The following is a 15069-nucleotide window of genomic DNA, read 5'->3' on the forward strand; positions in this document are numbered from 1 at the left end:
AGCCACAGAAAACACATGAGAAGAACAGGGGGGCATGTCTTTCCCCAGGCCTGGTGTTTGAAATGTCATTAAGACATTTAAGCCTAGTGTCCTCAACTTTGGAAATGAATTTACCTACAATCTTTCCACTGCCTGGCATTTTGGGATACCTGCGCATTATCTTACTTCACAATAAGTATAGACTTCAAGTCTTTACATCTTAAAATGGGTTGCTCTAGGGTTGTACAAATTAGTCTGTCATACAGCTTTACAGCAGAGAGTAAGGCAGCTGTCTGCCCTGTCAAGACACAAAAGGGCAGATTCCCCAAAACAGTTTCTGGTAGGACATGCCCAGGACTATTTTAGGAAATTCTGAAAGATGTGCAGTCCGTGCGTGGGTGAGAGTTCTCGTTAGGGCATATAACCAAGAACATGTGATGTCTGAATCAATTTGGAGTGATTAGAACACTTGTGAAAAAGGAAGATATGACAGGCCACAACAAGTAATCTCCTACTCTATTTTTTTTTTAACATACAGACTTGTAATCCCATTACATATGTTGTAACCAAAATTCCAAGCCAAATGTGTGATTTAGAGACAAATCACTTTTCCTATATTTTTCTCTTTTTACACTTTGTGATGGTGGGAGAAGACAGTATTTTTTTCTTTAACACTTTCTGAGAAGTAATGCCCCAGATTGTATGCAAGCATATAGATACAGCGGTATATATTTTTTCTGATTTTACTGTATCATTAAATCCAGGAACAGAGGTTTAAGAATAATTCGGCAAGCTAGAATCATTTAGCACTCACCGCAACTTTCATTTTGCAGTATGTAAATTTTAAAAAAAGACATACAGGCACTTTCTTCCTCTTTTAAATAGACACTGCTCCCTGGGTGAACAGAATTTGGGGCTGGAACACTGCGCAGGACCAAGGTATCTGTTAAGGTCAATGCAGCCTTTTCAAACGATCTGCTTTCCATAAGGTATATCTGAACAAGTTGCTCCCACAGGCTTTTCCATTTCAGGTGATTCTGTGTTTTCATTCATGACTGTAAATACAATGGAAAATAACCCTAGAGTGCCCTTAACAGCACTGAATAAGGATAGGAGCAGGATTGATGCTGAAATTGTGCCAATTTTGCAGGCACTCAACGACTCAAAGAAATCTATGGTGTGCTCACTATCATAATATTTTTAGACCTTGTACTAATGACCAGAATATTGCCCTGGCCCCAAGGCTAAGTAGAACAGATTTTATTACAAGGCTATTTCATTGTATGATAGAAGTTTTGCCTTTCAAAGATGAAACAACCTGCAGTTATTTCTGCAGTATGTGTATCGCATGGAAGGTCAAGACTGTGCTTGACTACAGAGGCTGAAGGGTGTGATTCAGACCAAAGTGTACCAAAAGCTTACAAACCAAGGTAGAATTTATGCTGCCTCACATTTCTGCTCGGAGATAGACTTACTTTCAACTTTACATACATACATATAAGTATGCAGTTACTTTACTTCCACAGACACACAACTTATTTTCATCTTTTTATGTGGCCAGTTGCAGACTTTCACTTTTAAGCAAATTTCTAAACATACAGCTGACAACATTCTGGGAGAAGGGGCCCAAATACTAAAACCATTGAAGATCATCAATATGACAGGTGTAGGTTTTGTCATTGGACAGTCATAGAAAACACATAAAATTCCTTTAGTTCTGCTTCAAATGAACTACGGACTTCTTTAAAGTAAACAAAGAGTTAGGCAGAACGTGCATATAGCTGTTTGTATTTTTCAGTTGTTCTAACAGGTGTAATGCTAAATGCACTTGTGTGCTAGTTTTGGCTGGGGTAGAGTTAATTGTCTTCACAGTGTCTAGTATGAGACTGTGTTTTGAATTTGTGCTGAACACAGGGTTGATAACATAGAGATGTTTTTGTTATTGTTGAGCACAGCTCTTGTGGAGCCAAGACCTTTCCTGCTTTTCGTACTGCCACACTGGTGAGGAAGCTGTGGGTACATGGGAAGCTGGGAGGAGACACAGCTGGGATGGGTGACCTCAATTGACCAATGGCAAATTTCACACTATATGACATCATGTTCAATATATAAAATGGGGGGAAGAAGGAAGAAGGGGGGAACATTCAGAGTGATGGCATTTGTCTTCCCAAGTAACCGTCACACATGAAGAGGCTCTGCTCTCCTGGAGATGGCTGAACACCTGCCTGCCCACGGGAAGCAGTGAATTAATTCTTTTTTTTCTTTGCTTGTGTGTGTGGCTTTTCCTTTCCCTATTAAACTGCCTTTATCTCAACCCACGAGTTTTATGGCTTTAACCCTTCCAATTCCCTCCCCGATTCTGCTGGTGGGCAAGTGAGCGAGTGGCTGCATGGAGTTTGCTTTCCAGCTGGGGTGAAACCATGACAACTTGAAAATCTTTGTCTTCTGGTTCTACCTTCCACTTTTAAATGCTTTCACCACTAGTTACTTATTTTACGGTAGATTGGGAGTTTTCAGGCAACTGGAGAAAGCAAGGTCACAGAAAATTCCTGTTTAAATTCATATACCACCTCTTCCTTCAGGCTCAAGAATGATGCATCCTGATGAGCAAGAAATTGGGCAAAGGAGGCAAGAAACCAACACGAATGAATAAAGAACTCCTCTCATTACTCAGGTGTAAGCAGGAAATACACAGAAGATAGAAGCAGGGTCAGGCCACTTGAAATGAATATAGAGAGCTTGTCAGAGTAAGTAAATGAGATGAGGAAGGCTAAGGCCCACCTGGAATTAAAAATGGCCAAGGATTTTAAGGAGAACAAGAAGGGCTTCTTTAAATACATCAAAAACAAAAGGAAAACCAAGGATAATGTGGGCCCACTACTGAATGGAGGGGGGATCGTGGTAACAAAGAATGCAGAGAAGGCAGAATTCCTGAACACTTTCTCAGCTTCAGTCGTCACTGACAAGACCAGCCCTCAGGAATCTCTGACCCAGGAGGCAGGTATAAAGCAATGTTGAAAGGTAGACCTTCCCTTGGTCGAGGAGGGTCGGGTAAGAGAACACCTAGACAAACCTGACATCTACAGGTCTGTGGGCCCTGATGGGGTGCAGCACAAGTGCTGGGAGAGCTGGCGCCTCATTCTGGAGGCCGTTGCTATCCACATGGATGACAAGAAGGTGATCAGGAGTAGTCAGCATGAATTCTATAAAGGTAAATCACGTTTGACCGACCTGACTACCTTCTATGATGAAACAACTACCTAGATGGACAAGGGGAGAGCAATGGATATTGTCTACCACGACTTCATCAAGGCTTTTGACACTGACTCTCACAACACCCTCATACACAACTGCAGGAAGTGTGGACTGGATGAGTTGACAGAGAGGTGGATTGAGAACCGGCTGGATGGCAGACTGCAGATGGTCCAAGTGGTGGCCTGGTACTGGTGGTGTCTTCTCAGGGGCCAATATTGGGCCCAATATTTTTTAACTTATTCATCAATGAGTTGGATGAAGGGGCAGATGCTTCCTCAGCAAGTTCACTGACGACACAAAGCTGAGAGGAATGGCCAATAGCCCAGAGGGCTGTGCAGCCTTTCAGAAAGACTTTGACAGGTTGGAAAGTCGGGCAGAGAGGAACTGTCTGAAATTCAACAACAGCAAATGCAGGGTCCTGCACCTGAGGAAGAATAACCCCACGCACCAGCACACCAGGTGGGGCTGAGCTGCTAGAGAGCAGCTCTGTGGAGAAGGATCTGGATGTCCTGGTGGACAACAAGCTGTCCACACAAGCAGTATGCCCTTGTAGCCAAGAAGGCCAAATCCTGGATTGTATTAGGAAGAGCACCGCCAGCAAGTTGATGGAGGTGATCCTGCCTCTTTATTCAGCCCTGGGGAGGCATATCTGGAGTGCTGCGTCTAATTTTGGTCTCATCAATACAAGAGAGACATAGGGCTCCCACAGTGCATCCAGTGGAGGACTACAAAGCTAATTAGGGCACCAGAGCATCTCTCTTACAAAGAAAGACTGAGGGAGGTGGGCCTGTTCAGTCTTGACAAGAGATGACTGAAAGGAGACATCATCAATGCCTTCAAGTATCCAAAGGGAGGCTGTCAAGAGGATGGACCCAGGTTTTTCTTGGTGATGCCAAGCAACAGGACAAGAGGCAATGGGGAGAAATTGATGCACTGTGAGTTCCACTTGAATATGAGGAAGAACTTCTTTACTGTGTGGGTGATGGTGCACTGGAGCAAATTTCCCAGAGAGGTTGTGGAATTTAGCTCACTGGAGATATCCAAGAACCATCTGGATGAAATCCTGCCCAACATGCTCTAATATAAGGTTGGACCAGATGACCCACTGTGACTGATGGACCAGATGACTTCCAATCTTATCCATTCTGTGATTCTTTGAAGATAAGCCACTCCTTCAGGTCTGAGTTGGGTTTTTGCTTTTGCACAGACAACCCTAAAGTATTTGAGGGAGGGGAAAATTAAGTTGCAAAACTTGATACAGGATAGAAAACTCTTTCCTCAAGATGCTTGATCAGTGTGTGTCTGCCTTGTAACTTAACTTGTATGAGTAGTGGAGTTATCTAGGCTTCCCTGAGCAGAAAAACTTAAGAGAAATAACATATCTACATAACACACAACAATGACGTCTAAATAAGAGGCAACAAATACCATTGCCTGAAGACAACAAAGAAAAATCTTGTTTGCAGCATCTTGGATTAAATACACTTTCATCAATATCAAGTCATGTGATGAATTTGGTTACTTGATGTTTTCAGTTCAGAGGAGACCTAACAGAGCTTTTCATACAGCTTTACTCTCAGACAGCACTGATGACAAGTGTGACACCCCCCCAAGTCACACTAGTGCTCGTGTGCACCATAAACCCACATCTTTAATAAATGTTCTCTGTTGTTTCATGCTCACAGGAGTTGTCTTTCATATAAGGCACCCACATATCTCTGGATGAAAACAGACTTCCAACTTTACACACAAAGTCCAGCTGAGCAGCTTCTGAAGTTAATCCTTTGAAAGATCCCCACCAGTCAAGAAGTGCTACTGCCTGTTCCACTAGTCAGTGGGTCCTTTGTATTTCCCTTGGAGTAGAATTAATTCTTTTTTCAAAAAAACCCAATGAAAACTATGACTTGCAGAGACTTTGCAAAGTCTGTTTTCAGAAAGCGATATCACACACGGTGAGAAGGAGAAGACCCCACAACTCCCTATACTGCTAATGTCCTGTCAGAAATCATGTTCTCCTGCCTGTCATCCATGTTTAATTAATTCCTCTTTGTGGGATGGTAACACCTCTGGAAAGCCACCTTTGACCAGAAACAAGTCACATTCTAATCACTTCTTATAAATTTCAAGTTCATGGAATTTGGTGGATAATGGATTTTGTTAAAGGCCCCTACCAACTTAGGGGATTGTAATTGGTTATCTGGTTATTGAATTTGGTGGAACAGGTATATAATACAACTGAAAGTCTCGTTCTGATTGCATGCAATAGGAATTTTCCATCAGGTACTGAGCAACTGTGTAAAAGGGAAGTATTATAGACAACAGCAGCAGCTAGAACAGCAGGCTGTCTGGTTAATCCATTTTTTTATCTCCCTTTCAAGAATGAGCAGGAAGTAAACATGCACTGTGTTCAGACTCATCATTTATTAGAGATTAAAGAGAAAATGGTCTGATCTTCCTGGTATCTTTTAATACCAAACATGCCTAAAATGATGCTTTAGAACATCCCAGGGCCAGAAGAGCAGGCTACACTTTTGCCATATAAGGGTCACTCGTTCAGGAAGAGACTTACAATTTAAGGAAAAAGATGAAATGGTGCCTCACTCAGTGCATCCCATTATTTTTCAGTGGAATGTTTTCCCTCCCAGCAATTCTGCACTGAAATTTAATGAGCTGACTCATGCTGTCTAGCCAGACAGGGACACAATGCTATCAAGCAATGGGTGGAGAGCAGGGAATTAAAAACTGTATGCTTTAATGGATATTTCCTAGTATTAGTATTGTAACTGATTCGAGAAAAAACATTTAATAACAAACTTAATTAACAGCTTGTCTGGACCCAGTGCAATTCCCAAACATCCTCCTCAGATGCAGAGGGATAGAACTGTAAATCTGGACTCCATTCAAATACACAAAATATCTCCTTCCTAGTGGCTGAGCAAACATTGCTTTATGGTTATGCTCCCCATAACACAGACAGCTGGAAGGCGTTGCTGCAGACAAGTGAAAGACCTGGCCTACAGTACATAAGATCCTTCCTAGCCCATTACAGAAAGAAAAAATTTAGCTCCATTGGAGGCCTTGCACTTTGTGCTGAAAGCAGTTCTTTAGTTCAGCTAGCTTATCATTAAAAAGCTACTGTACCCAGCAAAGCTACAATGGAATTTACCAGAAATCACATGCGTACATTCAAGGGTACAAGCAAACATGAAATAAGTAATTATCCTCTGCATCATATTTGTCCAAGTCATTCTTTCTCCTTTAGAAGTTTGCAGAATTCTTGTCTATTTTGTCTGGAGCAACTTCGTTGCATCTTCCGAGATGAATACTACTAAACATCTTTGATTATAAAAATACTGAGCAAATGTTTAAAAAAACCCTCACATTTTTTTACATTTGGTTGTAATTAGGAAAAAAAAAGATTCAAAATAAAAAAAAGCTAGAAATAAACCACAGAATGAGTTTTCAAAGAACAAAGATGCATATGCACCATTGCACCATAATCACACATCTTGGATGTTCTCTAACCATTAGTTCAGCTATATTTTAAGTGCAGTTATGACATCTAAGACCTGATATGGCATCTAAGACAAGAGAAATGTCTGCAAAGTATAAATCCATTGAGAAATATGAGTGTTCCTTCTGCACATGGTAAATATATTCATGTACAAATAGAGAAGTCAGTGTGATGACAGCTCAGTTTTTAATTTATTTCTACTACTCAAGTTAGGTGGGAATATGTTTTTCTTCTTGTATACCTCCTATATGGCAAACACAGTTGCATTAAATTGTCTTAGATCCTACAAACAATATGCAATTTTATAAAAATTGCAGGAATTATCTGCCATGGCCACACACATATCCACAATGTCAAATACAATCTAGCCTTCTAGCTGTTATTTCCTTTTACTTGAATTGTGACTCGTATAGACAGTCAGGTTAAGAGGATTAAGGCTGTTTGTCCACTTACAGCAGACAGTGTTTCTTTGGGATATTTAAATGACTAATATAAGCCTTGATTTTTAAAGGAATTTTGGGGGGGGGAGAAAACTTGAAATGTCCTTGTTTAGCTACAAAACCAGCTAGGAGCACAGGAGCAATTCACTGTTTTCTGCTCATACATCTCTTTCCCCAAGTCTTTCTGATCTGTCAATAACTAACCAGAGCAGTCCTAATAAAGCAGTAATGTGCAAAAGTCCCTTGTGAAAGACACTGTAATTTAGAATCAAGTATGCTGTTACTGGACAGTAAAGGAAGGATCTTGGGGGAAGATCAGCTTGGTTTGTTAAGTATTCTGGCATGTTTTCTGCATCTGTTTTTCGTCAGAGCCTTGCAACTGCAGCTGTAAGAAAAAGATGAGTCAGACATCCACTCCCTTGGTGTTCTGCGACCAAGACAGTCTAATTACAGAAAGAAGAAGAACCAGTTTTTGGAAAGCTAAATCACTTCACCTGAGAGGGTGGGACAAGGCTGTGGTACAAAGCAATCTCAGGCTGCACACAGAACAGCAAAAAATAAATCTTGTAAGTACTGCCTGTGCCTTCTAGGTGAATGAAAATTAAAAGGCAGTGGGGAAAGATGCTTTAAAGTGAGTGAAAAGCAGCAATGGTCAGGCTTAAGGAGGGATATTTATTTTAAAGCCTCCATGACTTCCCTCTTTTTAGAGAAAATATGTAAGAATGTACATTGAGAAAAAACTTAACGTCTGTTGAAATGCAGTCCATGAAAAAGTCAAAGGCTCACCCACTTAGATAATGCCTGGTTTTAGTTGTTTTTGAACTAACTACGATAGAAGTGCTTCTTCCACTACTTTGCACTCTATTATTGTTTTTCATGATCTAATGAGCCAATTTAATCTGAAACTTCTCAAAATTACTTTCTGACTTCCCTTACTTGAGAAGTGTCCCCAACAGTTTGCTGTGGCTTGCCTCCAAGAATGCTAAACTTTTGTATCTATAGTTTAGTTTGGGATACAGGAAGTATTTTAACAGTGACTGTGTTTAAATCACTACCACACAGATAACAAAACTCTTTACTTGTATGACTTCTCTTTATTTTTGAGACAAATAAAGGACTTTTTTTTTTATTTCCTGGAGATGCACAATGAACTAAGTTTCTCAGAACTAACTTTGTATTTTTATAGAAGTTCACATATCTTTTTTTTGTGTGTGCTTTCACATCAGTTCTCCCTCTTGCTCATTTGTCCTAAAATTCAGTGCAAAAAAACCCCAAACAAAAGAACCCAAAAAAACAAAGCAAAACAAACAAAACCCTCCACTTAAAAACCTTCTTAGGAGCATAAGAACATTCTTTCTATTGAATCCAAAAGCTCCCTGTGGTATAAACTGTCTTTTTGGACCTGAATTGTGCAGCATCTTGCACTGTCACATTCTGATACATGGCTAATGGTCTAAATATGATAATAAAAATGACACTAGTGCATGCCAACTTAAATGGAAACTTTTCAGTGTATCTAGCAATCTATAATGATAACAAATATACAACAGTACAACAGAATAAATGTCCCACCAATTTCTTTTATAAATGTGCATAATTGAGACAACATGCAAGACCAGGATGGTAACATTTGGATTTTTAAAAGCACTTTAAAAAACATTCAAATTTGTGTACAGAAAGCTAGGAAAGCCAATTATTTACTTTTAAAATGTAGCTATTTTTAATTCCAAATTATTTTCATGAAATCATAAAATAATCCCGATTGGAAAGGACCTCCGGAATTAATTTATCTCACTGCTGGAAGCAGGTCCAGTTACATCAGACTGCTCAGAGAACTGTCAAATCAAATTTTAGTTTCTCCAAGGTCAGTGATTTCATACCCTGTCTCATGGTTTTTCCCAACGGCTAATGGGATTTCCCATGTTCCAGGTCACATTCACTGCATCTCATCCTGTTGCTGTTCACCACTGTGAAGTGTTTGGCTCAATTTTCTCTGCTCCCTCCCTCAAGGGAGCTGCAGTCAGGAAAGAGTTCTCTCCTTCCCCTTCTCCTTCCCAGGCTGAACCAGCCCAGTGTCCCCCACTTGCCCTTGAAAGCCTTGTTTTCCAGCCCTGATCATCACAGTGACCCTTCTCTGGACCTTTGCAGGAAGAAATTCTTTACTGTGAGGGCAGCAAAGCACTTGAACATGTTGCACAGGGAAGCTGTGGATGCTCCATCCCTGGAAGTGTTCAAGACCAGGCTGAATGCAACTCTGGTGTAGTTAAAGGTGTCCCTGCTCACAGTAGATGGCTGGAACTGGGTGATCCTTAAAGCCCCTTCCAACCCAAACCATCCTATGACTCTACGATTGAGGTCCCTCTGTAGCACGTTGGTTGCTCCACCCAGTTTGATATTGTTGCCAGCTTTCTAAGATTGCCCTTCATCACGTCATTCATGTTGTCAATAAACAAATTGAACAAAGCTGTGACACTTCCTCCTCATCTGTATCCCAGACTTTTGTTTGGTTGTTGCAGGCCTGTGCATGAAGAGAGAGTGTGCCTGCTGCTGACACAAAGCACAAGTTTTCAGGCTGTCCCATTCCAAGGCTCTCCAAAATGCACTTTGTCCACTTCTTCTTGTACTCTGTGGCTTGGGCTTTTGCCTCTGCAGGATGTGTAAAAAAAATGTGGAGATCCTGCCCCTCCTTCCTAATGCTACACAGTCTGCTCATCTCCTCCTGCCACTCTTGAAATGGCTTCTTTAAACATGAAATCCAACAGGATGAGGTTCAACAAGGCCAAGTGCCAGGTCCTGCACTTTGGCCACAACAACCCCCTGCAGTGCTACAGGCTGAGGACAGAGTGGCTGGAGAGCAGCCAGGCAGGAAGGGACCTGGGAGTTTGGATTGACAGGAAGCTGAACATGAGCCAGAGTGTGTCCAGGTGACCAAGAAGGCCAATGGCATCCTGGCCTGGATCAGGAACAGTGTGGCCAACAGGTCCAGGAAAGTGATTCTTCCCCTGTACTCAGCGCTGGTGAGGCCACCCCTGGAGTGCTGTGTCCAGCTCTGGGCCCTCAGCTCAGGAAGGACATTGAGGGGCTGGAGCAGGTCCAGAGAAGAGGAATGAGGGTGGTGAAGGGACTTGAGCATAAGCCCTGTGAGGAGAGGCTGAGGGAGCTGGGGTTGTTCAGCCTGGAGAGGAGGAGGCTCAGGGGAGATCTCAACACTCTCTACAACTCCCTGACAGGAGGCTGTAGCCAGGTGGGGTTGGTCTCTTTTCCCAGGCAACCATCAGCAAGACAAGAGGGAACGGTCTCAAGTTGTGCCAGGGAAGGTTTAGGTTAGATATTGGAAAGAACTTCTTTACAGAGAGGGTGGTCAGACATTGGAATGGGCTGCCCAGGGAAGTGGTGGATTCTCCATCCCTGGAGATTTTTAAAAAGAGAGTGGATGTGGCACTTAGTGCCATGGCCTAGTAACCACAGCGGTAGTGGATCAAGGGTTGGACTTGATGATTTCGAAGGTCCCTTCCAACCCAGCTGATTCTATGATTCTGTTTATGATTGAGATTCAGGAGAGACACATCTTCCTCATCACCTTCACCAACATGGACCTGAGTCAGCAGGCTTTAGAAAACAGCTTAGAAAACTGTTAGTATCATTTGGTTAGTATCATTTGGCAGTTTGACCTTTTCCAGGTATGAGCATTTTAACACTTCCATATGACCTCAGAAGCGTATATGTGACACATGATCCCGTGAGTGCCTCTAAAAATAGAGGACCCTCCCTGAATCCACGCCAAGTGCCGTGTTTCGCAGAAGGCATTTAAAATAAAGATGAATGTTCACAAATATTCTTAAGAATACTCTTAAGAGAAGCTTCTCATCTTAGGAAAAAAGCAAAAAATGATGCATGAAATAGCCCATTGCAGATGTAAACCAAATGACTTTTTTAATGCCCTTCTGAAATGTAAACACCTCCTTGCTGCAGGGGTGGCTGTAACTTACTGTTTGGATATTGATAATCACGCTGTGTTTGCCTTACACTTTGAGGAACTCAAACAAAAGGACTGGTCCTACACGTCCTGGCAGAGTTACCTGTTGTAGCTCTGCAGATGAGCACCAGCTTTCAGACACTTGAGTGTAGGGGGTACTGCTAACCACCACGCTCACATGCAGAAATGATCGCTGTCCATTGTGTAACTCAAGGGGAGAGGAAAGGTTCCAACAGTCAACCAGAGCTTATTTAAAGCAATAAAACAAAAGCTCACAATTCAAGCTCACTCCTGTTGCTCATTTTCTCCTCAGCCTGCAATCAGCTGACAAACAAAGAAAAGTGACTGTAACACAGTTTATTGAACAGAGAAATGTTTTATCAGATAATAACGCTGATAGGTATTTTAATTCCAGTGCTTATCTTTATTGCAGGTATACTGACTGACTGCAATAAATTTTAAATATGTATCTGAGGAAAGGTCTTAAGGGTGATTACCACAAGGAAGACTATGCTCTTCAGAACCTGAAAACCTGAAAATCTAGCTATATTTCCCCCACAGTCAAACAAGGTATTTTTAAATGGTAATTCCTCTTCCTTCAGTTTCATTCAGAGTGAAGCAGAAAAGGAAAATTTCTGTCACTGAATACCAGTTTCCAGAGCAATCATTCAATGAGAATTTGTAGCTCTGGACCCAGTCTCTGGCCACCCCAGTTCTGACCTGGAGACAAACCAAACTTCCCTATGCTGTGATCACTGGGTGAACATCTGCAGACCATCCCGCCAAGTACACAGAAAAACAAAGAGACCTCTAGTCGTGAAAGCAGAAATGTCTGACAGGAATGTCACTTTCTGATTTTGATGAGAAATTTCCAATCACTTCCACTAGAAACTTGTATTTCAAAAGACTCAACACTTCCTCTTCTGCCCCATAACAAGTAACCAGGGCAAATATTTAATCTGAACATTCCCCACCCATCTCCAGCCATCACATGATCTTCTTCACACAACCATTTTCACCCTGGCTCTCTGTGCTTCTGAAGGGCTTAATTTCTTCTCCCTGAGCGAAGAGCAGCTGACTGAGATGGCAATTTCAACCAGTTCTGTGATGAATGAGACAAGGGTTCTGCAGGCCTGGGACAACACTATTCACATGGGCTGGGAGGAGAACTGAGGGAAGGGTGATCTGAAATGACCACTTGTGTGTGCAGAGAACATCATGCTCGGCTTTGTAGAACCTGCCACTTCACACACTGACTACTGAGTTAAGGTTTTCAAATGGCAATTCAGGATACAGTTGCTTCCACAGCCATTGGATGAGGAATTATCACCTTCTCCAACTGGAAGAGTTGTACTGCACTCGTCTTCTTTTCCTTTTGCAGTATTATTGAGAGTCAGAGCCATGTGGTTTCTGTTAGCTATGTTACAAAGTTCAAGAGTTAAAATTAATGGGCTTGAGGAGCTGATTTGAAAATGCCACATGCCTGTTATACTTTATTTTTCACTCCCCACCCGTAGTCACCTGCTTTTACAAACAGGCTGATGGTGCTAACAGGCTACTTAAAGTTTCATTAAAAAAGAAAATCCTTCCTTGATCAGTTAACTGCAATTCCCAGGATTAAGTTTATTCACTGCCAGAATGGTATAATGACTCATCTCCTATGTTAAGAGCCAATAACTTACTACAATATCTTGGAATTTCTCCCAGCACTGACACAGGGAGAATTTGGGACAAATTAAGTTAATCTCCTTCAGAAACATGATTAAAACCACATTTTTAAGATTTTTACTTTTATCCTTGATGCAAAGGGCAATACCTTCACTTTTCCAAGCTTGCAGGGGCAATGAAAAGTAGGGCCTCTCCAAAGGTGAGGATAGAAGAAGGAGAGGTAAAAATCTCTTCTGGTAACATCAAGCTTAGTAAGTCAACTTCAGGTGGTCCTGATCTAGTTACATTAAATTTAACAATTTCCTACCCCTGATGGCAGGGTGTGAGAGGATGGAAAAATATAGTCAAGAGGCACCTTAGCTACCTTATCTCTTCTGAGATTTGTAACTTCACTTAAAATGTAAATAAATATCTGTATTTTATGTGCTCAGCCAAATGCTTCAGTGTTATGTGAATGTGAAACAGAAGACATTTATTTGTCTTTATGAGAGTCTGAAAAATACTAAGAAAACAAGTTGGAGACAACAGGAAAATGACATTAGGAAATAAATCAATATCTCAAGAGAACTCCCAATACTACTGAAGCAAATTTCTACCTTCTTTCATTCAAGAAGCAGAACTGCAACTATAGCTCTAATTTTTGGGACTGGACTATGTTCCATAGATTTACTTGATGTTGTCTTCAGCCATCTTCCTCTGTATATCATACCTGATGGGAAAAAACAAGGGCAGGCAGAGGCTGTCAGGATTTTTTCAGGCACCTGCTGGTGAGTTAGATGGAGTTCTCTTTTCCTGTTTTATTCAATGTCGGTGAAAAACTCAGTGAAAAATCTGATGAAGGAAAAGAGTTTGTTCTTACTCCATGCTTGCATAAACCCAGGCTTCTGAACATGGGAGATTGTGGCTCAGCAACTTCAGACATGTTAGTCAAGACTGACTAGTTTAAGCCTAATTTCGAGTCATATTCTGAGTTACCTAACACTTCGGTATCTTAGTCCTTGGAATGAAATCCAAAAGGCCAGAAACAGCAAGGAAAGGTCCCTGTGTGTTGAACCAGAGGAGTGGATACTCAAGGAAGCAGGTACAATAAAAACAGCTGCTGTGCAGGAAACCACCCGTGGCTTGGCAAACACTGTGCAGAAAGGTGTGACTGAAACCTCACTCCTTTCTCAAAAGCAGTCCCTAGGCTCCCAGCTGCAACTGGGCATCCTTGCAGACACAGACCCCAGGGTCTTCCTCGAAGATGAGCTCTGGTCTTCAAAGAAAAAACTGACCCAAGCAGAAATGCTCCCTTCAGCGAGCCCTTAGGCAAGGTGCTGTGGGGCTGATTCAGCTTGCCTCGGGCCAGGCAAACCGTTTGTGGCAAAAGATTCAGCTAAGGCTGTACCTGAGGTATTCAGCCCTCCCCTCCCTGCCAACAGGATGCTGACCCAGCTACCTGCAGACATTGACTGAAATATCCCAAAGCTATACATTAAGCAGCACCGCTTGATAGGAGGTTTTTGTCCCTGGTCTCCTGCCTTGACCACTCAAAACCATTGGTTTTGTGGTAGAAATTAGGTTAAAGTTTAACTGGCATTCCAGTGGCCCATACTAACATTGCGTTAGTATCGCCCTGAGCTTCTTGCGTTTGGAGGAGGTTCTTCCCATCCTGAGCAGCAATTCACTATTTAATGAGGGGGATCTGTTGTTCCACTAGCAGAGGTGAACATTCACATTTAGGAGCAGCAGGATTTCACCACACACCATTTCCAGGCCACAGAAACAAGCATGTGATTTATGTGATTTATATGCAGGCAGAATGGTTAGACTGGTTGGCAACTTCTTATGATAGTATACTAAGAAAATTACAGGATATGTAAGTTTTTCTGTTGGCTTTTTTTTTTCCCCACTAGATTTCTAGCTTTTGTTTCCACTGTGTCCTGAAAATAGCAGGTTCCCTTTTCTGGGCATGCTCAAAATTTTTAGACCCGATAAAGCTCTAAAATTCTCAGATAGGCTTTTGTTTGGGTTGGGGATTCTTTCTAAAGACTTGGATACCTAATTCACCCACATACTGCATTTATTAACATTTACTTTCATGTGTTATCCACGCTTAATAGGATGGAGTAGGATTTTGGCAGTAGTAGAAAACTTTACATGCTTTTCCCAGCATTTTTGCCAAATGGCCATAAAAGTCCATCTGATAGATGGCCAACGAAGGGAGGTGGTCTAAAACCACAATTTCTCAAACAATA

The 15069-nt window shown here is 41.7% G+C and overlaps 1 protein-coding gene across 1 annotated transcript; it reads left to right on the forward strand.

The window, feature by feature from the left end:
- Positions 1 to 3243: 3243 nt before the first annotated feature.
- LOC115308051 lies at positions 3244 to 10620 on the forward strand (the record flags this gene model as incomplete). The annotated part of the gene is given in 4 exon segments (XM_029965451.1): positions 3244 to 3419; positions 10130 to 10152; positions 10155 to 10430; positions 10433 to 10620. Coding segments are annotated over 4 exon segments (663 nt in total), but the record flags the coding sequence as incomplete, so codon positions are not given.
- Positions 10621 to 15069: the final 4449 nt, after the last annotated feature.

This window comes from Manacus vitellinus, unplaced genomic scaffold (genome assembly GCF_001715985.3).
Source record: "Manacus vitellinus isolate BGI_N305 unplaced genomic scaffold, ASM171598v3 scaffold_9_pilon, whole genome shotgun sequence".
NCBI classification, from domain to species: Eukaryota; Metazoa; Chordata; class Aves; order Passeriformes; family Pipridae; genus Manacus; species Manacus vitellinus.